This window comes from Narcine bancroftii, chromosome 1, assembly GCF_036971445.1.
Source record: "Narcine bancroftii isolate sNarBan1 chromosome 1, sNarBan1.hap1, whole genome shotgun sequence".
NCBI classification, from domain to species: Eukaryota; Metazoa; Chordata; class Chondrichthyes; order Torpediniformes; family Narcinidae; genus Narcine; species Narcine bancroftii.
The window spans coordinates 48,415,121-48,442,316 of NC_091469.1; the positions used below are offsets into that span (position 1 = coordinate 48,415,121).

Consider the following 27,196-nt stretch of genomic DNA (forward strand, 5'->3'; position numbering starts at 1 on the left):
AAATTTCATATAGCTTTTCTGAGATTGGCATTAGTAACACCGAGGAAATGTATAGCTATTTCATGGAAAGATCAGGTAGAACTTAGTTTACAGAGATGGCATTCAGAATTAAGGTCCTGTATTCCATTGGAGAAGATAACGTATAATTTGAGGGATAAATATTATATTTTTAAGAAGATTTGGAGCCCATACGTGGATTATTTTAATTGGATCTAGATGTAGTGGGGTTTCCTTATTCCACAATATATTAATTTGTGTTTTGGTATTCTCTTTTTTTTCTTCTTTCTTCCCTTTTCCTTTCTATTAGGGGTTAGGTGGGTTATATGGAGTAAGATGGGAGGATGGGATGGATTTGTATGGGTAGGGGAGGGTAGAGGGGGTTTGTGGGATTTTTTTTAGTTTCTTAGGTTTTTTTCAAACCATGTTAAAATTAGGATATATCTGTTTCATTGTATTATTGTTGTAATCATGGTTGCTTTTATTTTAAATAAAATATTCAAAAAAAAAAGAGCTGGTACACTGCAGGAAGTTTCTTTATCGAAGCAATACATTTCTTTAACAGAAAACTACCCTAAGAGGAATAGGGTTTTCCTCTGACAATTACATTGTGGGAGTGTTTAAATCAGCTGACCATAACAGCAAAGTAAACACTGTCCTAAATACACCCAGTAGCTTGTGCTGGGTGTGTCAAATTTCAAATGCAACAATTTTGCTTGGCTGATAATTAACTACTTCCTGAGGCCCTTAAACATTTTTAGAAGTGAACTGACAAGTATTTCTAAAGCTATCATGATCTTGAATGGACAAGTAAAGCGAAACACACACATTTGTACTTTGCATTTCCTCAGGTAAGTGAAGTTTACAGGTATTATGCTTATGACTGATCCTTTAAATATGTCTGAGTTAAATTAGTCCAGAAATGAGATTAGAATCAAGAGTAACCAGCTATATTATTCACCAGACTGCTTATACTGAAGCATCCAGATAAAGTTCTTGTAGTAATCCTGATGTTTTCCCAACTCTGTAAATGAAACTGTGACTGTTTGATGTGTACAATACGGCAAGCAGCTGAAAGCCGCCATGACTAGAATTAGCTTACACCTTTCAATACAAACTGAAAGGGACTATGTTTTGTTTATACCAACAGAATGAAAGCTTACACACAGTACACTTTTGTAATAACACTGATTATATATTAATTTTCTGTACTTCAACGATCTGCCAAGTTAGGTTCCGGCAACATAGTTTATAAATCTGCCTTATAAGTCTGGACTTCAATGCAGAATTCAACATGTTGCAACTCGAGAATGAAATACCATTCCTACGACTTAATCTTTTGCTTTTATATCCTATTTGTGACTCTGTTGCAAAAGCATGGTTAATCAATAATGAAACAAAGCATTGTACTTAAGGAAGTGTGCAATAAAATCATATGACATGCACAAAACAGTCTAATATCTCCTTTACTCCTGCAGGTCAAAAATGTTACTGCCATGATCAATGTGTGATTCAGTTTTCCACATCTCCTGATTAACATTTAGCCCTCAGACAGCATCATGTTTCTACCTCATTCTTGTATGTGGGATATTGTACATACATTCTTTTTTTCTTTCCTAATGTTTGCTCTCTTCATTTTCTTAATAGTCAACCAGCTTGCTGGCTCTTCACTAATGTATTTTCTTTCGATTCATTTCTTTGGATGAAACTTTGTGGTTCTTTTTGGTTGATTAAAGAGTCAATCTTTCAGATTTCAACTATTTCACAGCAGTAAGTGCAATCATGTTCCTGGGTAGAGAACTCCCAAATGCTCACAAACGAAATATCGCTTTAGTCCCAGAATTCTCCACCTTTACCTCCCTCATTAAATACTAAAATACATTTTGACTTGCTCTACAGAGAGTGATGACAGCCAAAGCAAAAGTAGTAATTAAATGAAGAACTGGGGATGAGTTATGTATTAAATAAACGGGCTGAAGGTGTGCTGTGAGCAGTGAAGGAGAATCCAATAAATAATCTACCATTGCCTGCTGCGAGTTAAAGGTTAGATAGAGTTAAGAGAAAATACCTGGTCTCCAATTGTCCTTGACCTTCCAGCCAATACATCAAAACCTTACTCTGACAAGGCAATGTGGTGTCTGATGCGTAACAGCCACTACAGGTTAAAAAGAAGTCATTTCATTCTGTGGAGGTCATCTTGAGCCTGAAGGGCTACTCAGAAAGAGGAAGAAGCTTAGATCAGTTTGCCATATATTATTAACCAGTGAATATTAAACTTGTTGGAGAAAGTATCTGGCAAAGGTAAAACTTCCAAAATTGTTAAGGATAAGTCAGTCTTTGCCTGAGCATTTGAACTTTTGCCATGAGAATAGTTTGGCTTTCATTTCTGTGTGATACAACTTTAACTAGTAAAAATTGTTGTAAATTTAATGCAGGATATTATAGTCTCTAATTTGCATACATTAAAATCATTTTGAAAAATATCTAATCCCTAGAATTTAATCGTCCCTGGGTTTATACCAGGTTTATACCAGGTTGAAGTGGAGACAATCATCACAAATTACTAAGCCTTTTCACACTGACGAACCTAGGCAATCCTCCTAGGGCCCGGGTAAAGTTCCTGGGAAGGCAATAGGACAGATCCTCATTTGTGCAGCTATTTGCAGGAAACCTTGGACTTTGAAAAGTCCCAGTTGTTGCACAAATTTAATTTAAATTCATTGGTAGTTTCCCAACTTAGTCACAGCAACTTTTAAAGCACTTTTATTCAGCATTCCCTCAAGCTTGATTTGGTCCCCTCCAGTTCTGAGGTGACTGAAGAGATTTACATATGACCAACAGATTCCCACAACAGTGGGTGGAGCTTGACCGGATGTGTAAGTTTCGAATGTTACACACCCATTCTGTTGTTTACAAATGCCCTCCGTGAGTTCCCATTATAGAGAATGAAAGCGCTTAGTTCCTTCCCCTACCCCATGTTCCTATTTTAAGCAATGGTGATGATGGAAGTTTATTATCATAAATGCAAGTCTTGCTGGCTGTATCTACACTGGTATGTAAAATATACTAACAAAAATAAGTAGAAATTATTATACAAGAGAAAAATATAATAAATATAAAAGGATAGATAAACATTCATGATTAGTGCAAAAAAAATGTAGTGTTACAACTGTGCAGGGGGATCATTGGTTCTGGAGTAGTGTTCTGGTCCCATGACTGTAAAGAATATCAAGAAATCAAATAAATATGTGAAAACCAATGGATAGGAATATTCTTTTAGCAAAAGTTTTAAACTTGAAAATCTCATTGAAGACTCAAGATTGACACCAAATATCAGCAATAAAATAAATAAACAAAAAATAAAACCAGGTGAGTTTTGAATGATGCTAATCAGGTTCACATACAAGTGACTGAGTCCTTATCTTAGATTTCTCATGGATAGAAAATGAGTTGACATTAATCACAAGAGAAGGGTGGCGCACTGACCTCTACCTTGCTGAAGCCAGTCGACAGCTCTCAGACATCTCCTCCTATCAACCCCTCCCACAGGACCCCATCTTCACCCATAAAGCCACCGTCTCAAACACCATCTCTCACCTCATTAACTCTGGATACCTCCCCCCACCCCCTCCATGGCCACCAACCATTGTCTCCCATCATCGTACTGCCAGTTTCTACCTTCTACCCAAGGTACACAAACCTAACCATCTGGACAGACCCCACAGAATTAATTTAATCCTACTTTGACTCCATCTTTTTTCCCCTAGTTCAACCCTAGTTCAATCCCTTCCCACCTACATCCATGGCACCTCACACACCCTCAATCTCCTCCAAAACTTCAGATTTCCCACACCGGACCGCCTCATCTTCACGTTGGAGGTCCAATCCCTTTACACCTCCATTCTCCACACAGAAGGCCTCAAAGCACTTTGCTTTTTCCTGGACCTCAGACCTAAGCAGTCATCTTTCACCACCACCCTTCTGTACCTGGTAGAATGTCCTCACCCTTAACTATTTGTCCTTTAACTCATCCTACTACTTCCAGATTAAAGGAATAGCCATGGATACCCGCATGGGTCCCAGCTATGCCTGCCTCTTTGTGGGTTTTGTGGAGTAAAACATGCTACAAGCCTACACAGGCAAGACCCCCCCCCCCCAACTCTTCCTCTGGTACATTGACGACTACATCGGGGCCACCTCATGCACTTGCAATGAGCTCGTCAATTTCATCAATTTCATGGCCAATTTCCACCCTGACCTCAAATTCACCTGGTCCTTCTCCGATGACACTCTCCGTTTTCTAGATCTCTCTGACTCCATCTCAGGAGACAGACTCTCCACCGACATTTATTACAAACCCTCTAACTCCCACAACTATCTGGACTACTCATCTTCACACTTTGTCCCCTGCAAGGACTCCATCCCCTTCTCTCAATTTCTCAGTCTGTGTTGCATCTGCTCCCCAGATGAGGGCTTCCAGTCCAGAGCCTCTGAAATGTCTGCCTTCTTCCACAAATGTGGCTTCCCCTCCACCACTATTAACTCACCACTTACCCACATCTCCTCCATTCCCTGCTCATCTGCCCTAGCCCTCCCTGCCCCTATAAACAATAAACACAGAATTCCCCCTCATCCTCACCTACCACCCCACCAGCTCTTCATCCAACACATTATCCACCAGAATTTTTGGCACTTACTACAGGACCCCACCACCAGACACATTTTTCCTTCTCCTCCCCTCTCAGCCTCCGTAGGGATGCTCCCTCTGTGACTCCCTCATGCACTCATCCCTCCCCATCCATCGCCCCCCCACCCCGGTACTTTTCACTGTAGTCATAGGAGTTGTAATACCTGCATCCACACCTCCTTCCTCACCACGGTCTGAGGTCCCAAACAGACCTTTCAGGTGAAGCTACACTTCACCTGAATCTCCAAAGAACTCATTTACTGCACCCGGTGCACCCTCTGAGTCCTTCTCTACATAGGAGAGACCAGTTACAGATTAGGAGATTGCTTCACCCAGCACCTCCTCTCCGTCTGCAACAAAAGTGACCTCCCTGTGACCAACCATTTCAATTCTGAGTCACACCCTCAAACTCACATGTCTGTCCGTGGCCTTTCACATTACCCCACCCTGATCACCCACAGATTGGAGGAACAACACCTCATTTTTTGTCTGGGCACTCTCCAACCCCAGGGCATGAACAATGAGTTCACTGCATTCTATTGATCAGCTTTCCTTTTCCCACCTCTCCCTTCTTTAACTACTTATTCCAGTTCCTACTTCCTTTCTCTCTCCACCTAACCTAGACTCCTTCCCCACCTTCCTGCGGTCCTCCCCCCTCCACATCATCTCCCACCTCACCACCCCCCTTCCCCTTTTGTTCAGACATTTCTCATGTTCCCTCACACCTTGATGAAGGGCTCAAGCCTGAAACGTTGGTGATGTATCTTCACCTTTGCTACATAAAGGCACTGTTTGACCTGCTGAGTTTCTCCAGCATTTTGTGTTTTTTCAGTATTCCAGGGCAGATGGAGTGAGTTGGTACTGCTTCAGGAAGATGGAGAATTTCAGTGCTGGATTTGGCATTAATGAAAGGAAACGGAATGAGTCAGTGTTTTAGCAGGGGAGATTGGCTGGATCAGTGTTTCACAGGGAGATAGAGAGGGTTGCATTACCCCTCAACAATGCTCCTCCCTGAGCCTTGATCACTCAGCACTATCCCTCCAGAATAATTGAGGTTCTCAATTAACAATACCACTACCAAGAAATGTGGGCCAATCAGAAATGAAGAAGAATGTGACATTGGTGTTTGGAATACTTTTTAAAAGAGCAATGAGTGAATTATTGGAAGTTCGAGTCATTGTTTCTACTTGATAAAGTTCAAAGTTCAAATGTATTGTCAGAGCGCATACATGATATCACATACAACATTGAGATTCTTTTTTCTACAGGCCAGGCAGAATTTGTACTTATTGGTAACTATAAACAACACTCAAGAAGAAAGATAAGTATGCAAAAGAGAGAAATGTAAATAAACTATGCAATGCAGAAAAAATAAATAGTTATTAATAAATAATGTGCAAAATAAAAGTCCTTAAATTGTCTATTACTTAGGAGTCTGATGGTGGAGAGGTAGCAAAAGTTCCTGATGGTACGGGTCTTGTGGCACCTTTTTTCTTGATGGCAACAGTGAGAACAAAGCATGTACTAGATGGTGTGTATCTTTGATGATTGCTTCTGCTCTCTGATGGCAGCATTCCATGTAGATTTTCTCAATGGAGGGGAGAGTCTTACCTGTAACATGATGGGCTGTGTCCATTACCTTTTACAGGGCTTTCCACACAGAGGTGTTGGTGCCACAACAGGCCACAAGGCAGCTGGTCAGTACACTTTCCTCCACACATCTGCTGAAATTTGACAAGGTTCCGATGTCATACCAAACCTCCACAACCTCCTGAGTAAGAAAGGGCACTGACGAGCTTTCTTCATGATAGCATTTATGTATTGGATCCAGGAAATGTCCTCTGAGAGAGTGACTCCCAGGAATTTAAATTTGCTCACCCTCTCAAATGAGAGGGTGTCAAATGAGATTCTCCCACTCCTGCAGAATTAATTGTCTCCCACCCACAGAAATTCACATGCTAAGACACAGCAGGGGTCTACAGTCTGGTCAGATCATTGTTTTCTCAGACCTCTTTATGAATGGAGAGTGACATCAGCTGAGCAACGTTTTTAACCTGATGACTGAACACAAGTACAAGTTTTCATGAACTAGCACACCAAATACTGACAACAAATTCAGACCAGCCTTCTGTCCCAAGATGAAAATGGCCCTCCATGCTTAAATATTTGGGTCCCTCCTTTTATAAGCTGGCAAAAAAAAAAATGTCATTAGCATCAGTCTAGCAAGAAACAGAATTTCAGATGAAAGGCACAATGGAGAGAAAGCGGATCTCTGTAGAGTTGTTCTAGATAACTTTCCGAAGGTGTCAACATGGGATTGTTGATTCTTTATGCAACACTTTAACTTTAGTATTTTTGCATTTTCATCTTCAACTGATCTATACTACCTCATGTCCTGCAATCTGGTTCATTCTATAGCTATTTTCCGACTTATTGTAGTCATTTTAAGGAAAAATGAGTTAGGGGATGTTTTGTTTTTTTTGTATAGATTTATATAGGTCAGCACAACATGAGGGGCAGAAGGGCCTGCACTGTGCTGTGAAGTTCTACATTCTATTATAATTCATGAAAATGTACTTGACATTTTTGGAAGCATCTCTGAATTTTATCTGAAATCCGCCAATTACCAGAAGCGAGCTCCATGTATGGGAAGCCTTTGTGGACTTAGTCACTGGCCATTCTATGGACGTGACGCAGTTATTTCAGTTGACATTGGTTCATCGGTGTGTAGAACTGGGTAATTTAACTTGTTCCAGAACTTAAGTATTTATCATCCTGTTGAAAGGTTAGCATTCAATACACAGGGATGCCCTTGTGGAAATAATAGATATTCCTTTCATGCTATCTGTAAATTCTTACAACTCAATCAAAAATCAGATTCCTAAGTGTGTAGGCTTTATATACGGTATTTGTATTTCTGCGTTAGTTATTAATAGTTTATTGTTCCTGACTTTACTTTTGTTTAGCTTCCTAAAAGTGGCTGATATCTTTGTAATTCTGATGTTAGTTTTGGTGTCAATGGAAAGTACTTGTTAACGCGAGTCCAAGTATGTGGCATGATCTCCAGAGTACAGTGGAGATTACTGTATTGGGTTATTAGCACCAGGGATTGAGGAGGTGCTATGATATTAGCCACATTGGAGGAGGCAGCATGATCTTAAACTACTGGCTGTCTCTGAAGGGACTTTCTTTTCTTTTCTCCTTTTTTTTGCACAACACTACTACATGTTGTGACTTACAAGTCTTTGAATAGCACTCAACAGAAAACTTCTCACTGTCTCTCAGTAAAAATAAGAATAATAAACAAATGAGTCTAAACCTATTCCATTATGTATATACCTTCTTCAAACTTATTGTTTGTTGAACGTTAGAGGGAATGAGGATTTTTAGATTAATAATGGCTGGACACAAGATGCTTTTGAGGACAAATGGAATTGTGATTTGTGGTAAGCTCAATTCCACGGGCACCTGAGGAACACAGTATTTGCATTTATCTGTGATGTTGAAAACACATTAGAGGAGAAGAAACATTGGATCAATCATACATTTCCTCACTCCAGGATTCTGATTAGTGCCATTGGTACCTTTTTCCTGCTGCACCCTTCCCACCTTGTTTCAGGGGAAGGAAGTGATCACATTTATTTCACAAGGGTGACAATCAAATTCTTTCTCTAAAAAGAAAAAGAACATGAAGAGACCTTGTCTGTTCACAAGGTCAGATGCTTTGTTGATAAAAGTCAAGTATAATGTTTTCTCTGGTCTCTACATTTTTCTCAACACTGTCTTAGAGAGAACATCTCGTCTAATTTTGATCTTTCTGACCTAACATTCCTCAGAGACCATGGAAGCACAATCTCTCAGAAAGCATCTGGGGCCTCTTCAATGCCACTCCAGCAAATAGTATCCCTGTCATGCACAGCAAAGAGATCCCACAGTAGCTGTCACAGTTGCTTCAGTCCTCTTTGTTCTTGTAATTTGTCACAATGTTTGCATCTTGTGGTACATCAGCATTCAAGGAACAGTTAAAGTAGCCATGGCAGTGGTGCCTTTGTCTCACATATGATACAGGTATAACCTGCTTTACACAACTAGAGGGTTCCTACGAAACCTTTTGAAAGCCAAAATGGCATAAAGCAAAGAAGCGATTACCATCGATTTCTATGGGAAAAATTTTGGGGCATTCCCAGACCCCCCCAAAATATCTACCAAATCATACCAAATAACACATAAAATATAAAATAACACTAACATTTATTAAAAGCAGGAATGATGTGATAAATACATAGCCTATAAAGTAGAAATAATGTACATACAGTGTAGTTAGGCTGAATCTTCAGAGGTTGGGGTGGTGGCAGTGGTGTCACCCAGGCCCTAGGCTGAGCTTTAGTAAGGTCTTGCCCCCCTGCCCCACGGCCCCTACCCTTCGTTGAATAAAACAAAATTGTTTCATTTATTAGCTTTTGGACGTGATTCCCTCACATATTCTAAATTTATCTGCTGGGTATGTGCTGGGAATACACTGGTTCATGGGGGCCAATAACAGGCCATTGCCCCCTCCCCCCAAAATGAGTTATTGTGCCCACCCACACGCAGGCCAAGCTTTTGGCGCAAAACTTTGCACAGGTAAAGGGCAGGGCACAACCCCTATGCAGCTGCCTGGAACTCGCCCCAGTTCCTCAGCCCCCAGCCGACAGCTGCTCTTTGGGATGTGGATCCACACCTCCATGTTGATGAGATCAGCGTTCCCATTCAGAGTGTTTGAGAACACTGCACATGCTCCTTAGTTCACTTCCAAGATGCAACTGCACCCTCGGTTCCTTCGGTGGTGATAAGGTGCATTCTCACCATGGAGTTTCTGGGTATTTCTGGCTCCCATGAAACTGGCCTCTGCACTGTTTGGTGTTCTGTGATGTTTGCCCCAGTCATTTTTCAAAAGATTAAGTGCCCCAGGTTTCCTGAGTCTGGTTTGGCATTTTGGAGCCTTGATTGATGGGTGGACCCAGGACTAATGCAAGCCCTTATTGACAAGTGGTTACATTGGTGTACCAGTGGTTGTGACGGGCACCCTTACCTTTTCGGCCCCTAGGTTTCAGCCTACTCAGCCTAATGGTCAATCTGCCACTGGGTGGTGGGAGATACAGGAGACTGGGATGTAGGAGAGAGAGGAAAAGGGTCATCTATTGACATCTCATTGTCATCTGAATCCATCAGGTCACTAACTTCTACACCTTCTTCTATGTCTGCCTGCCTCGATGTCGACAGTTCAGGTTCATCGTCAGCTGTGGCTGATGTGGTTTGAAGTATGACAGTATGCTTGACTGTTAAACCTTGTGTTTTTCTATCATACATTTCTTTGTAGGCACTCAAAGCATCCAGGAAAGTTGCTCTAAACCTACATGCCCTTTCAAAATTAAATTCATACTTTACTGCAATCATTGCATCATTGTCAATAATGACAAAAATTGCATGCAAGTGCTTCCTGTTCAGTTCCTGAATGACTTCACTTTTGGGCATTTGGTTTCAATTCGTATCTTTTCCTCTTGCAATTGCATCTGTCAGTTCTTGATCATGGGATGCCAAAACCTCTTCAACACCATCTTCATCAATTTCCACAAACCCAGTCTCCTTAGCCAGATTCGCTCTTTTTGTATGAATTGTTATTGGTTCAAAGCCTTTAAAATTGTTCATTGATTTGGGACTCAGTTTCCTCCAAACACAATTTCTCATCGAGACTGTTAGCCTATCGAGAGCACCTCGAAGGTTGCCGATTTCCAATTTTATATTGGAGTCTTTCCAGATCTCTCGCAAAGATGCTTCGGAGTTGCCCTCTCTGTCGATAGCTCTTACAATTAAAACACATCATGCTTTGCGTGCAGCAAGCCTTAACTGTGGCTTTTGGGCCTTGGTCACACAGTTGCAGTAATGTCGTCGCTTTCGGCAGTAAAAACACAACATGAATGTTACACCATCATAATGCCAGGTGGATAAAGAGCATAATTATCGACAATCACAAGACATCTTTCATCAATGCAATTTTCTCTACAGTATTTTTCAATAAAAGGACTAACGTATCCACTCATGTACTCAGAGAAAAATCATTTGTATGTTCCAACTGCTTGGATGTGAACGAAACACAACAGAAAGTGTATTTGTATCAATGCCTTTAAGTGGCCTCAGATTTTCTGAATGGTGCATCATTAGAGACTTAAGAGCAGCATCACCAGTGGCATTCATAATAGGCATTAGGGTAAACCTGTCCTTCAATGCCTTGTGTCCCTTGGCCTATTTTTCTTCCATCGAAAATTGCAGTTTCATCACAGTTGAACATTTGCTTATACCTTATAACCAGCTCTTCAGCGCTTGACGTCCTGTTTTGCAGAAACTGCCAAAATGTTTGGCCTGGAAGTCAGCCTGAAGAAAACTGAGGTCCTCCATCAGCCAGCTCCCCACCATGACTACCAGCCCCCCCACATCTCCATCGGCCACACAAAACTCAAAACGGTCAACCAGTTTACCTATCTCGGCTGCACCATTTCATCGGATGCAAGGATCGACAACGAGATAGACAACAGACTTGCCAAGGCAAATAGCACCTTTGGAAGACTACACAAAAGAGTCTGGAAAAACAACCAACTGGAAAACCTCACAAAGATTAGCGTATACAGAGCCGTTGTCATACCCACACTCCTGTTCGGCTCCGAATCATGGGTCCTCTACCGGCATCACATACAGCTCCTAGAACGCTTCCACCAGCGTTGTCTCCGCTCCATCCTCAACATTCATTGGAGCGACTTCATCCCTAACATTGAAGTACTTGAGATGGCAGAGGCCGACAGCATCGAATCCACGCTGCTGAAGATCCAACTGCGCTGGGTAGGTCACGTCTCCAGAATGGAGGACCATCGCCTTCCTAAGATCGTGTTATATGGCGAGCTCTCCACTGGCCACCATGACAGAGGTGCACCAAAGAAGAGGTACAAGGACTGGCTAAAGAAATCTCTTGGTGCCTGCCCCATTGACCACCGCCAGTGGGCTGATCTCGCCTCCAACCGTGCATCTTGGCGCCTCACAGTTCGGCGGGCAGCAACCTCCTTTGAAGAAGACCGCAGAGCCCATCTCACTGACAAAAGACAAAGGAGGAAAAACCCAACACCCAACCCCAACCCACCAATTTACCCCTGCAACCGCTGCAACCATGTCTGCCTGTCCCGCATCGGACTTGTCAGCCACCAACGAGCCTGCAGCTGACGTGGACATTTACCCCTCCATAAATCTTCGTCCGCGAAGCCAAGCCAAAGAAAGAAGAAGATAACCATATAACCATATACAGCACAGAGCAGGCCAGTTTGGCCCTACTAGTCCATGCCGGAACAAATCTCCACCCTCCTCGACCCATACGAAAAAGCACCTTCTGTGATTATTTTCTTCAGCTGTTCTGGAAACTTTTTTGGCAAGTTTAGTATCAGCTGAACCACTCTCTCCAGTAATCTTTAAGCTATGACACTGCATTCACCTCAAAAATCGATCAAGCCACCCATGACTATCTTTAAATTCCACTTTCATCATCATTGTCCAGTGCTTTCAGTTTCAGTTTATGAAAAAGAGTGACTGATTTCTCCTTAGGTATAAGGATAAATACCCTACGCATTGTACCCCCATCAATCCACTCAAGCAATAGACTTTCCATTTTCTCCATTACTGGATGCAACTAAAAATTTGTTGCTAACAGAACCAATAGTAACTTCAGCAACTCTCAAGATTTTTTCTCTCTACATGTAAATAGTATGAATGGTGGATGCAGCAAGGTTCAAAGCACAAAGCACACACAATGTCTTTATTTTGTTCACCACAATCTAAATGCTTAATTACGTACAGTTTTACGGTAAGTGTAACACCCTTACAAGCCTTACATCCTGCTAAGGGATGCACAATATAACCGAGATAAAGCACAGATATTCACAGACACAGTTCAAAGCCTTGATGCATAGGTTTTGTCAACTGGATAGGAGGATCCAAGCAGAGTTAACAAACCAGAGGAAGGGGCAATGCAGGATGTACAGACTGTTTGATTTTAGAGAAGCCAATGCTAAGTTCCACCTCATAGGAGGCAGCAAATGAGAACAAGAGAGTGTGAGTGAGAGAGAGAGAAAGAAAGAGGGAGGGAAAGAAGATAAACAAAATTAAAAGGAGGACAGCAAGTGAGCAGAAAGTGAGAGAAGAGACATCCCCTATCCAGGAATAGATGGGGGTTTTTGATGCCATAACACCTCTCTCTCTCCTTCTCTCTTGCTCTCTTTCTCCTGCACTCTCATTCTTTCTCTTGCACTCTCTCTCTCCATCAATCCATCCATTCTGACCTCCCATCTACTTCCCTCCCCTTCTGGGAGAACAGCAACAGAATTTCCTTGGTCCTCAACTTTCACCCTACCAGCCTTTGATTCCAACACATCATCCTCATTCACTTCTACCAGCTCCCACTTGATCCTACTAACAGTCACCCCTCCAATCCTGTTTTCCATATGGGCCACTTTCTCCATGAGTCCATGGTCCAATCATCCCTACCCACCAATCCCTTCCTGTCCCTTGATAATTTAACCTGCAATGGTTGATGGAACAAAAATTATTGCTAGAATACAGCAATAAGGAGGGGGAAGAGGTGGGCGCGCGCGCGCACGCACGCACACACACACACACACACACACACACACACACACACACACACACACACACACACACACACACACACACACACACACACACACACACACACACACACACACACACACACACACACACACACACACACACACAGAGCCCTACCTAGTTTTCTTCCTTTTTTCTTCCCTGCATGAACTCCTCCTCACTTTGTTCTATCTGCCCATCATCCACTTCACATCCGGCACCACCTTCACCAGCCAGCCCCCACCTCATTCCCTACCTTCTGTGATATTCCGGCAATTTTTTTTGTTCCCTCTCAGACTTATTCCAGGGTCTCCATTCAAATTGCCAACTTGCTCCTTTTGCCTCCACAGATGCTGCTTGACCTGCTGAGTTCTGCCAGCATTCTGTTTTCATTGCTGAATCTGTAATCGGGGAAAATACCTGCAAATGGTGGAAAACCAAAATAAAAAGAGGTAATGCTGGAGACATTCAGTGAAAGAGAAGCAGAATTAGCCTTTCTGTATGAACATCTATCATCACCAACATTTTTTTGTCTTTAGTACCCCCAGAATCTATTGATGTTTGGATGGTTATGAGCAGTACTTCTGCAATTCCCTCAATTCCTTCTCTCAGCAACTAGGACCAGATGATGTGTCCACTTTAGAACAGACAGCCATTCTATTACCTTCAAATGCCAAATTTTAATCCATTTGGAATTGCAACCACATCTTCCTTGGTTGATCTTTCAACAGTATCTTCTTCCTGTGTGAAAACCAATGGAAAATAGTCACTTAGCACCTGGAGTATTTTTGATGTCCCTCTTATATTTGCTGTCATCTCCCTTTGCTCTTCTGTTTATTCCTTTTACTGCCCATCTGAAGGTTTTGTGATCACTCAGCTTCTCACATGTTAACAAATTAACATCTCAAATGCTCTTATTTCTTTTATTTTTTGGCCATCTCAGAGTTTTTCCTGCCATGGAAATATACCTAGATGGTAGCCGAAACACCCCTATCTGAAAGGATTCTGTTATTCAATTATAGTTTTGCCAGGCAAGCTTTAGTTCCATTTTATCCTGGTCACATCTATTCCCATCCTATTGAAATGAATTATTTGATTGTCTCTCCATGGAGCAATTTTTCATAGCTATGCTGAATGTCATTAAATTGGTTATGTATCTTTATCTTTGCTATATAAAGCACACTGTTTGACCTGCTGAGTTGTTACTTCAACGATAGTGTCTGCAGACTTCAGTGTTTTACCTAAATCTTGCGAATTTTGTTCACCTTTTCTGAGATGTTTCACCACCACTTCTTCCTCCAATTTACCAAGTTCCTTTTCCAGAACCAAGTCCAGCAATGCCACCTTCCCTCAACATATTTCTGAACATATTCCCCCTCTTTGCCTCGGATACAATTACTGTCTGTCCACATTTGTCTGGATGAAGTCCTTCATTTATTCTCACTATTTATAGCTTCCACACATCTCTGCAACTTCCATTCCAAATCTGCCCGATGATATCCATACCACAGACCAGTCTGCCAAAAGGTTGGAGTAAGTAATTTTGCCTCTAAGCATTGGAATGCATCCCAGGGTACAGAAAGAAATGGCAGAAGTTATAGTCAAGGCTTTGGTGAGAATTTATTAAAATTCTCTGGACTCCAGGCAGGTCCTAGCAGATTGGAAGACACTGAATGTCACACCACTATATAAAAAGGATGTAGGCAAAAGATATGGAATGATATGCCAGTTAGTTTAACATCTTTAGTTGGGAAAATGCTTGAAGCTATTATTAAAGAAGAAACAGCAAGACGTCTGGAGCAAAATGAATCTGATATGACACTGATTTACCCACTTTACACACAATTAAAGAATACTCTCACTCATTTCTTTAAGCACAAAATGGAGTCAACTTTCTTTATTCTCTTCAGACATAACATTGCATTCTTCAACTCCCCAAATTCTTTCCTTAGCTTGGCTTCGCGGACGAAGATTTATGGAGGGGTATGTCCACGTCCATCGGGAACTCCCCAAATATCACCCAGCCAAACCCGGGCCAGATTAATGCAGTAGCAAGAGTAGCAAATGCTACAGACTCCAGATATTCAAGGGCCCCCACATTTATGTATTATGAATTATGAGAAACATTTTCATTTTCATTTTCATCTTTGTGCTGCAGCTATCAGATTCTACTGATAGTCACTGATAGTTATTAACACAAACTATACCTGGCAGCTCATGGCATTGGTTCAATGCAGGAGCAAAAACCATCTTGGTTACCCAAAATCCCTCACGCAGCCGGAACCGCTCTGCCAGTGTCAGTGCCAGGGAAACACACAGTGGTTCCAGTTGCGTGAAGGATTATGGGTAACAAAGACGGCCATTGATGCTGCATGCCGCCAGCCACCACCATAGGTTTTGCTTTAACAAAATGTGTACGTTTTAACGCAGGAGGGGAGGGGCACAATAAGTGCTTTTCCCCTCACCATGCATGCGCCAACCAGCACTATTTAGGTACACGCATGTGTCAGTTGGCACAATTTAGAGCCCCTTTAAAATATTTGCTACAGGCCCCACAATACTTTAATCTGGCGCTGGCCAAACCCCTCTGACCATCTCATTGCCTCACCAACACACAGGTGATCCTGACACTCTCACTCTCCCCCCTTACATCCGAGATCCAACACCTATATGCTGACTGCTTAATGAACCCGCGCACGTGTGCTATTAATTCCGTGTATCGCTTCAGTTATGTCATCAGCGGTGACCAGCACTGCTCCCGATGCAGGTAAGTACAGACCGCAACAAATCCATCAGGCAGACGCAGCATAGATTCAGCAAAGACAGGTCCTGTTTGACAAATTTACTGGAGTTCTTTGAGGATATAGCAAGCGTGGTAGATAGAGGAGAGCAGGTGGATGTTGTTTACCTGGATTTCCAGAAGGCTTTCAGTAAGGTGCCGCTTAAAAGACATACACAAGATAAGGATTCAACGAGTTGGAGGTGATGTATTAGCATGGATAGAGGTTTGGTTAACCAATAGAAAGCAGAGAGTTGGGATACAGGAGTGTTTTTCTGGTTGGCTATCAGTGATGAGCAGGGGTTGATGCTGGGCCCACAACTGTACATGATATACATTGATGATCTGGAAGAGATGACAGATTGCAGTGTATCTAAGTTTGCTGATGAGACTAATGTGCAGAGGACACAGAAAATCTGCAGAGAGAGATATAGATACTGTATATTTTGCTGTACAAGTTGAGTCGTGAAATGCTAAAAAAATCTCTCAAAAATAGAGGATCAACATACACCAGATATGCTTTTGAAACCTTAAAGTCAACTCAAAAACCACTCCACACCAATTCAATGTAAAAGTCGACCCTTGAAAAACCAAATAAACCCCGACTACAAGAGATTTTTATTGAAAACAACAACACATTTAGAACCCTTCAAAATCACTCTCACTATCATCGTCTGAGGCAAAGATTGGCAACAAACACGTCCATACTCTCACTGTTTAAACTTTAAACAGTAATCATACAGACCCCAGTCTGTATCTAATGAAGCTTTGCCTGCCTCAGACTTTTAAAGAAGTGCACTCACTGTTGCACCTTCCTGACAAGTGAGGAAATGTGATGTATGTAGGATAGGTCACTTCTTAAGTGGGCTCCAAGTAACTCTCTCCACTACTGAGTTATTGATGTGTAGTGGCGGGTGGTCATCCTTAATCCTCCTGAAATCCACAATCGTCTCCTTTGCTTTGTCCATGTTGAGACTCAGGTTGTTACTCTCAGACCATTTCACGAGATTTTCCACCTCTTCTCTGTAGTGTGACTCATTGTTTTGTTGCTGATGAGGCCAACTACTTTTGTTCTCATCAAACCATGCGTAGAAGATGTTCAGTCTGTCTGGAAGGGAGGCTTCATTTTGATGACTCACAAGGTTGTCTCATGATCTGTTATTGTTTTGATACCTTGACACATTTGCTTCATGTCAGCAGTATCATACAGCTGATTTTGGATCCTCTGTGCATACCTTCACTTTGCCTTCCAGATCGCACAGGGAGTTTCAACCCTGGCTGATCTTAATGTCATCTTGTCTTCTGTCCGGAAGGCTGCAACTCAAGTTCTGAGAAGTGCCCAGACCTCTGCAACCAACCATGTTTTATGGTTAGTCCTAGTTGTGTAGCATTTGATTTCTGTCACATCCTCAATGTAAATGTAGCCGGTCGCTGAGCTCATGTACTCATCAATGTTTACATACCCATTATAGGTGGCCCCCTCCCTGAAACAACTGTGGCCCCCACCCACCCCCAGCCACATTCTGATCTCCCTGTGAACTGGCTTTGTTCGTTTGCCAGCAGTCTGTATGCCGGGGTTAGCGGGACAGAGAGGTGGTCCAAGGTGGGAGTGAGGATCCGCGTTGTACGCACAAGGGACGTTGGTGTACACCTGCTCAAAGGAGCTCTCTCCTTCTTGTGGATGCAGATGTATGTGAATGTTTTCAGCAAGTTTCATTTCTATATGTCTCACTGGGAATAATAATACAATAGTGATTGAATGTGTTGATACAAATATCAGTATGTTATTTTTTTCAGCTCTCTAGGTTTCCCTCTTCTCTGAATAAATGTACCTGTCATGAGCACCTCACAACTACAGACTGAAATCCAAGTTCGGAGAGACAAGACTATTTCCAGGTACCAAGATTCGCTTCAGAGGCACATTTACCTTTATTTTCCAGCCATCACTATGTAGTAATTAGTTTCAGCAGCACTTCCTTAGTAAATAAATGAAGAATTTATTTGCTTTAACATATTAAACAAACATATGAATGCTTAATTGCAGTTGAGAGCTATCAGTAAAGATTTTTTAGCCTTTGCTGCCATGTAGATAACAAAAATCCAAAGCTCTGCTCCACCTGCTAACTCTCGTTCCTAAATCCTGATTATTCATCACCAGGCATTGACTCTTAGTTAAGCAGCACCTTGATTTTAACAATTTCATTTTCATATCCCTCCAAAGAATTGCTTCTTCCAAATGTTGAGCCCTTTAGCTCTGTGAAATATCTGAGCTCCTATAACAATGCTCTTGTGATCATACTGTATTTAATAACCCTACCTTTGCTAGCCATGCCTCCAACTACCAAAGCCTAAGCTCTACAATTCCTTCCCTTAATCTGCAGGACCACCTCACTTAAAATTCTCCTTAAACCCACCTCTTTAACCAACATTTTGTTTTTCTTTTCATATTATCTTCAATAATTCTGTGTAATTTTTTTTGTTTTGTTATAAAGCACCTTGTGACTTTCTCCTGTATTAAATATTACAGCAATATATTTTTTACTGAACGCATATCTAGAATTTGGTTCAAAATTCCTTTATTCAAATTCCAGTTTTAGAATATGAGGCCTAAAATGCAAAACATTCCATAAAAAATAAACAATTTAATTTTTAAAATTAGAAAGAGGTGGAGATAAACAAAAAGTGTGCACACGCTGAGGTCTAGTGCAGTACCCAAAAGTGCTGAATCCATAAGATTCAGGCTCAAAATATTGACTGTTGCTTTCCACGGATATTGCATGGCCTGGTGCTTTTACGTAGAAATAAAAGTAGCTAGCTTTTCAGTCCTTCCCTATCATTCTGTAACATCGTAGCTCAGCTGATCTCCACCTTCCTGCCAGATGCCCACATTCCTCATTGGCTCTCTGAGAAAGATGATTCTTGAGATGCACAACCCTCTGAAAGAAGAAACTGCTCCTCCACTCCCTTTTCTGAATCGCTGCCATCTCGTTCCAGATATTTTCATCTGGGTAAAAATCACATTTATCCTAACGTTTCGCCTCTCTATATCTCTTTGCAAACTCATTTTGTCCTCCTTAAAAAAACCTCCCAAATATCTTCATTTTAACAGCAAATACACTTGGCCCCTACTATTGTTTTTCTGCTATTGTGATACTTTAACATCTTCTACTATCAAAACAGATGCAAAGTACTTGTTCAATGTTTTTTCCCATTTTATTATTTCCCAACATAATCCTCAGAGAACAATATTTATATTTGACACTCTCTCCCTTTTTGTATGGTGTGGAAACCCTTATCCTTCTCTTTCTAATTCTGAATAGATTGAATATCTTTTTTATAGAACCTTTATTTTGCAATGAAATATGTTTGTAGGGAACTACTAAATATGTTCTTAAATATCTGCCACAGCTTACCCATATTTAACCTGTTTCCCTAACCTGCTGTGGTGGATTCTATCTTGCAATTGTTTTTTTTTAAATTTTAGGATACTAGTTCCAGAGCTGAGTCTCTCAGTCTTAAACTAAATGGGAAATTCCTTCCCCCATTTCCAAATGAATACTCATACTCAAATGTTAGTTAGCCTGTTTTATTCTTGGTTCCTTGATACATTCAATCAATTTGTTCTCAAAGCTACCCTCTTTGATTTGTCCACATCTATTTAGGTCATTGTTAATATTTCATAATTTATTTATGCAACTCTGACCTACAGTAGAGCTACTGTTAAGTGGCCACAGACTACTTCCATTTGAGACTTACCTCATTGGCTATTTCAAGCTCCCATAAACCAAGATCATTTATCACCATGTTATATTAAGATTTCATTCACATCAGACTGACCTTCTCAAATGGATAGGCAGAGAGAAGGGCCAAGAGGTTTAGTTTCCCTCCTTATTCAAATGTCAAATTCTTTACTGTCAGAGCTAACATACCTTCTATTCATTCCACCTATCCTTCTACTTGGATGAGCAAAAAGACAGTTTCATTTCAAAACTTATTATTCATTATTCACTCAAATAATTGGAATGAACGTTCATGACTCCTAAACATGCATTTTAATATTCCTCAGGGTTGAATTTTTGTCATTGTTAAGAACATACAATTGTTTTCTTGAAGATAAGAAGAATTTTCAGCTGTCATATTATAATGTAAGTATATTTTATAGACCATTCACTTGCTAGAAATTAAAGTGTTAAATACTTCCAAGATCATTATCTTGTAAAAACAGTTCTCTTCCAAGCAGAAGTAAAATTATATTGGTAATAAAAGCAGACAGCATAATGACTACAAATGGGTTAAATCAATAGAATTAGCTCTACAACTGCACCAGTAAAACATGTAAGATTCTTTCACCTTTGCTTCCAAGGTATAATTTTGTCAAACTTTAACTTTGCCTACTTGTTTAATTTCTTCCAAAGAATTGCTGGAGTATTTGTTACTGATAGTTTTAAAAGCCAATAATGAAACTGGCATAGATCTTGCAATCAGGTGTGGAATTCCACATCATTTGGGTCCATTCCCAATTTCAAGATCAATTTGAATGAACGGATATTTCTGTTCCTCTTGAGTTGTCCTGCTGGCTCATTGGATATTGTGGCCCAAGGCAAGACGATGTCAAGTGCAAGAAGGAAAGTCTGTCCCAATTTATTCAATCGGACTTTGATTGTTAAGAAAAGAATGGATTAAGAATAAATGTTTTCATTTGTTAAAATGTTTGAAGAAATCACAGCCTTTAAGGGTAGATTAAAACTGGCTTCTTGCTTTGGTGTATTAAGATAAAACAAGATTATGGTGGTTAACAACTCAAAAAAAGTTAGAGCAAAAAGCTGTTCCCAAATAAACATTGACAAATGGAATTAAGGAAAATTTTTAATGATAGCTGGTTCACCCAATGTGATCAACAGAAACTAGAAAAATTACTGGTTGGGAATAACTTTGAAAATTCTACGGATATATAGGGACATGAAATACAAATGTTTCATTAGTTGATACCATCAGGAATGGAGGAGATCAATCCCATCTTTGGAAAGTAGTGGGTTAGAGACTTACAAATAGGTTGACATTTTAGATCCAATTTTTAGGCATAAACACTTTATAGAGCCTCAAGAAAATCCAACTCTGCTGAGTTAGTTACGATGTAATGTTTTCATCAGTTTACGTCAACTGATTAGACCTGTTACAAACTCATTTTGTTTTCCATATAATAATGTGTGTTGAGACCTCTCACTGTTCCATTTGTAGAACAACGGAAAGATTGTTTTAGAGGGATTATTGGATATTTCATGGGGTATACATCAACCAATAAGATTACAGATAAATAACGAGAAGTCCAGATCACCATCAAAAGGTGTCCAGTCTCCTGACCTTGTGATGAACAAAAGGCAAGTCAAATTCTGCAGCTTTCTCAAACTTGATAGATAAAGTACACAAATAAACAAATGCAGGGTGATGCTTTCAGACGCCTGCTCCAGACATCTTTCTCCATGGGTGTGCATGGCTGAGAAGGTAATTGCAAGTACATCTTCGAGTCCAAACTATTCTTCTCTCAGAATCTACCTTCAGATGCTACCCTCAGACTCTAGCTTTGCAAATTCTGCCTGACTATATCCCATTTACACTGCAATGCTCATCTCGCAGCCACTTCCCCCCCCCATCCCACCTCCTCCCACCCTCCCCCCACAAACCACCACCACCACCACCAAAACCACTTGGGCTATCAGCTTTGCCCAAAAATATCTTACCCAGCTACCATGGATAACTTCAATTTCAAGCTTATTGTCATCTGATTGTATACACACACGCACACACACACGCACACACACACACACACACACACACACACACACACACACACACACACACACACACAGTACACCCTACACACAAAGGACATACAATACATTCATAGTAATCCAAAATAAATATATTGTAGATAAAAATAATTGATAGGTTTCTAGAATAGTTCAACAGTCTCAGCGCCTGTGGGAAGAAGCCCTTTCCCAGCCTGGCACTCCTGGTTTTTATGTTCCTGTACTTCTTCTTCCATAAAGGAGGTGTCACAAAGATACTGCAGGCAGGATGGTAAGGGTACTCAATGATTATCTGAACCCTTTTTACCTAACCTGCCTCTCCCCTAGACCCAATTCACTCTCATTCTTTATCTTACACCACCAAAGGCTATTCCCCTCTGCCCTCAAACCATTTTCCCCTTTCAACTCTATGGACATTATCTTTATCTACCAACGTAGCATTTGTTGCAGTCCTACCTCTGAGTCACTTTGACTCACTCCTAAGACTTCTTCAAAAATTATTGGCTGAACTTACATGCACCGTAAGGTCAACAGTTCCATACTATGAATGGGTTGTTAAACTGAGGTCCTGTCTACTCTCTTCAATGGATATGAAAGATCCAGTGGTTCTATTCTGAAGATGAACAAAAGCGTTATTGTTATAACTTAAAATGATCATCAGATCATTCACACATTACTGTTTGAGGGAGTAATTGTAGGCAAATTGTCTTTTGCATTTCTGAAATTAAAATATTTCATTGGTTGTAGATGCATTTTGATAAGTCGTGTTAAGAATACTGCATGGATGTATTATTTCCATCATTTCAGTAAACTAATTAACTTGTGTTGCAGTGGAATGACACGATGGGGAGAGTTTGATAACCTGTGCAACATTGCTGAACTGGAAGAGGGTGCAGGGTCAGAAGCTGAGGAAGAGGAGGCCATCCAGGAGTTGGGTAAGGTTTCGAGGTTAATATCTAATTGGCTTCAGAAATACAGGTTTTCATATAGAACTGAGAATTTTCAAATTCAAGTCAATGCTGATAAAATGATGCTTTGGGTTCTTTCTGAAACTAGAATTAAGTGACTAATATTATGAAGAGTTGTGAGAGTCAAAAAGGAAAGGCTTTTTCCTCTAGGTTGCCAAGTCATTGATAATGAGGGATGGTTAACTACAGATAATTGTTGCTGAGACTGACAAGAAAATGTTTGGAAATTAACTTTTCACTGAGAGTCACTCGCCCTTTAAAACTGAGCTTCTAGCATACTGAAATTTGGTGTTTTTGGTAATTACTCATTTAATTTTTGATTAAGGAAATGTGGCAGATGAAAATGCCAGCAGGACTTAACTCAGCTGTGAGTGGAAGATTCCAGGTGTTTGATTTTCCGTGCATTTGACAATTTAGCAATAATTTTCTTCGAAGCAAAGTGAGGTCGAAGGCTCAACTAGCTTGAGCCTTTTGGGGGGAAAAGTAGTACCTTAAAGTAATAAATTAAAATATTCTTCTCCAATTTTTTAGTCTTTGAAAGCAGTACATTAAAACCACAACGCAACCGAGAACTGGAAAGTGGCAACTTAATACGCACCAGGAGTGATGTGTCACTGGTGAAGATGAGGGTGAGAAACCAAGCAGTCACTGCAGCACGGAAAGCTAAGCACCATCGCTTTTCTATTAATGGCCATTATTACAACTACAAGGTATGAGGAGAGAATCCAATTCTTTTCTACAAAAGCAAGTGCAATTATGCTGCAAAGTTCAGTGACTGTATCATGCCTGCACAACAAGAAAACTACACACTGGAGCCACTTTCAGGTGCAATTGCTCTGAGAATGCACCTACAGAAGCGGCTCCGGTTGTGTTTGAATGGACGTTCAGGTGGCAGCACTGAAGGCACTGTTCTGGCACCTGAAAGGGTTGGCTGCAGGAGAGGTGCCTTGGAGTGAACGCTGGCTCCTGTCGACTGTGGCATTAGTCCCGCCTGCCCCGTAGTCCCGCGACGGCCGCCCCAGCCCTGACATCCCCCGCTGGTTGCCCCTGCCCTGATGTCCCGTGCCAGCCGCTCCTGCCCTGTAGTCCCACACTGTCCACCCCAGCCCTGATGTCCCACATCAGGGGGCAGGGGCAGCGGGGAGAGGGGCTGCCAGGCAACGGGGAGGGGGCTGTCAGGCAGCGGGAGGGGGGCTGTCAGGCGCGGGGAGGAGGCTGTCAGGCAGTAGGGAGGGGGGCTGTCAGGCGCAGGGAGTTGGGTTGCTGGCTGATTGACATCAGCCCGCCCCCTAGCAGCCGCCTTTACGCTGCTGCTTTCAGGTGCCTCGGGGGACTGTTCACATGCAGAGATTATACCTCCCTGAGGAGGGCTGGGTGAATATTCTTCGGGGCCATGTTTTGGCCTTTCAGGTGGCCTCCCGACAGCCCCATTCGGGTAGAATATGCTGTTATACATCGGGGTATTCTGGCCACCTTAAAGCGGCTTGTGTGATCAATATCTAATGTGTTTCCTTGAACAATAAATGTCCAGGAAAAAATAAATAGCTAGAATGTTCAACAGTTGAGTTCCATCACTAGTTCAGAAAATTGAACATAATCTAGACAGGCACTCCGTAGTGAGGTAGCTGTGGGCTGTCAAAGGTGGTGTCTATTCGGATGGATGTAAAAAATTCTATTGTGGTATTCATTGAGATCTTATAGTGTTCTGTAATTTCTCATCTAAAACCAGCAACAGAGGGTTATTTGCTAAAAATTGTCTGCCACATCCAGCTACATAACATAACATCAGAATCACCACTTTGAAAGGTCCTTTTTAATGATGGTAAAATGCTTCAGTGCATCCTGAAGATCTTAGAGTCCATTTAGATAGACATTCCTTTGTTTACATTGGAAAATCAGACGAATGAAACTATGAGTTCTGTGCTCAGACAAACTGGATATTAAAGATTGTGGATCACAGCCCACAATTATGTAAGTTCCTGTGAGGCAAGACATCAGATTACATGTGTTCCATACTTCTCACCTCACATAAGGAAATAGACCTGGTTTTGCATACCATTTTCTTTATCAGAAACACATCAAATGTTTGTGTGTCTGTCCCTCCTATTGTAATCAAACCTGGAATAATCATTCAGGTCTTGATAGATTATTTACCTTTTGTAATCAACCCCTCCTGAAAGGTTATCAGGTGTAACCCCTGAATGTTGACATTGTTAAAATAAGGATGAACTACAATGTTCAAATAAACTATTATTTTCCAAAGTCCTTTCTATGAAATGAAAATGGAGTTAAAAAAAAGCTGCAACTGGACAGATCCTGACAATGATTTTTAATTTCTGTCAACTTTAGTTAGATTCTTTGAAGAACTTTGATAATTTCAGAATGTATCATCTCTCCACAGTCAAATCTGAGCTCAAAGAAAACAATTGGTTCGGGATCTCTGCAAGGCTTGATTAATAAAAATATTGTTTCATTTGTGGTACTTGCAATCTGTTGAAATTAGTTTTCTCACTTACAATTTAAGTTCAATATTTTTCATTCCCCATTTCCACAACTTTTCCTCCTCCTATCATGTAAAATGATGCTCTATCCTGTGTAAAGTTTTCCTTTGGCAACACAGCCAATATTACAAAGGCGTTATTTAAATTGTAATAAGGGAATAAGTTATTTCAGGCAGTTGAGCAGCTGTTCAAATCCTCTCAGATGGTGTCAAGTGACTTGCATGTGACCAAGCCCGTTGAAACTCCTGCTTCATTCACTGGAACTCACAGGGATGGTAGAAAAGGCCAGATGTAAAATTGTTCAGCAACAATGGACTTTTTTTTCTCCCAGGCACAATTTCTCTAGAATTTGACTTATTTTTCCAAAATGCAAGTATAAGAAATATTAACAATGTTGAATAGATCATTGAAAAAAAATTCATCTGTGAGAAGGAGAAAAATGAAGTTGCCTGCCAAGTTTCTCCAGCACTTCTCTAGATAACTGAAATGAAGTTTTGCAGTGCTGGACAACGTATTAAAGAAAGAGCTCTCAAAATTAAAGCTTGCTACCTATAAAAATAATGGGTTTGTGTTTTACAGACATCCATTTTCACACCAACCGTAGGCTCAGTAACAAGTGTGAGAATCAACAGCATGATGACAACTAAGGAGGTGATAGCACTACTTCTACAAAAATTTAAGGTACTTTTATTGAAAATTTCCAAAGGAACTTGCATGCTTCTAATCAGTGCCAAAAGCTAATATTCCCCTACTTGTACCGTTGCTCACTCACTCTTTGCATTTTCCCAGACCACTGTTCTCACATGCCCTCACAACCATTCTCACTCGCATTTCTTTTCACTTTTGCACTTCGCGCTGTCAAATCCTCCTGATCCTTCATCCCATGCGTTCTCCACTCCCCAAACTCAATTCTCATTCAGCTTGTTGCTCCACTTCCATGGTCCTCCACTCCTTCACTCCCTTATTTCCCTTGTCCCGCCACTAATCCATTTGTCATCATGCATTTATTTCCCTTGCTCTTCCAATTTTTCCACAGTAACCCACTCTCTTCATGCAACTATTCACTTCAGTGTTCCACTTCTTTTCCTCCTCCACTCTCATGGTTTGCAGGTTTGTCCAGTTCCTCCTGGATCACAGAACCTGCATGTTGCATTCTGCTGCTCTTCTCCAAAAATACTGAAAATCCAGATTAAGACCAAAACTTGTATTCAATTTCTGACAAAATCAATGACAGATCAACACACAGAGAGCAGGTTGGGTATGCACACCCAACTCAGCTTTTTAAAAACCAAATGTGAATACTGTGAGTTTGACATGGATTTTGCATTTTTTATTTCGCTGACTTGTGATATCTCCACAATTCTGATGGATTAATCATTAAGAATTTTACTTCAACTCTGCTTAAAATTTGAGTTTTGAATTTTCTTTAAATATTTCAAAGGAATTGGAGAAGTGCCAGTGTTTTTAAATGTTCTCATTAGAGTTGACTGATAGAAACTGATATCTTTTTGGGAAACTATGCACACTAAACCCAATGTGGCTGCAACAAGAACTAAAGAGGTGATACTGTGTTTCATTCCTTCCTTGCAGAAGTAAGTGTGCAAAAAAGAATGAAATCCAAAACTTTTTTTCAGTGAACACTGCCAGGGGATTCGGATATTGTGTTTTTGCTCCAGATTCCAGCATATGCAATCTCCTCTTCCAACTGGGATAAAGTAACTGTTTTGACCCCAGCTTTAATTTCAGATCTTCTGGTAAAGTAGTAAAGAAATCTG

The 27,196-nt window shown here is 40.9% G+C and overlaps 1 protein-coding gene across 4 annotated transcripts in view; it reads left to right on the forward strand.

Moving 5' to 3' along the window:
* The first annotated feature begins 659 nt into the window (after positions 1–659).
* rassf6 (Ras association domain family member 6) overlaps positions 660–27,196 on the forward strand; it is a 33,281-nt gene continuing 6,744 nt past the window's right edge. The window contains exons 1-9 of one of the 4 annotated variants that reach the window (XM_069926129.1): positions 660–848; positions 13,717–13,818; positions 17,399–17,514; positions 17,943–18,041; positions 20,212–20,290; positions 21,384–21,523; positions 22,784–22,887; positions 23,452–23,630; positions 26,001–26,102. In XM_069926129.1, the coding sequence (XP_069782230.1) occupies positions 17,983–18,041; positions 20,212–20,290; positions 21,384–21,523; positions 22,784–22,887; positions 23,452–23,630; positions 26,001–26,102 (663 nt within the window). In that variant the 5' untranslated portion in view covers positions 660–848; positions 13,717–13,818; positions 17,399–17,514; positions 17,943–17,982. The remainder of the gene's footprint in view (positions 849–13,716; positions 13,819–17,398; positions 17,515–17,942; positions 18,042–20,211; positions 20,291–21,383; positions 21,524–22,783; positions 22,888–23,451; positions 23,631–26,000; positions 26,103–27,196) is intronic. The other 3 variants (XM_069926120.1, XM_069926139.1, XM_069926137.1) reach the window with 3 other exon arrangements.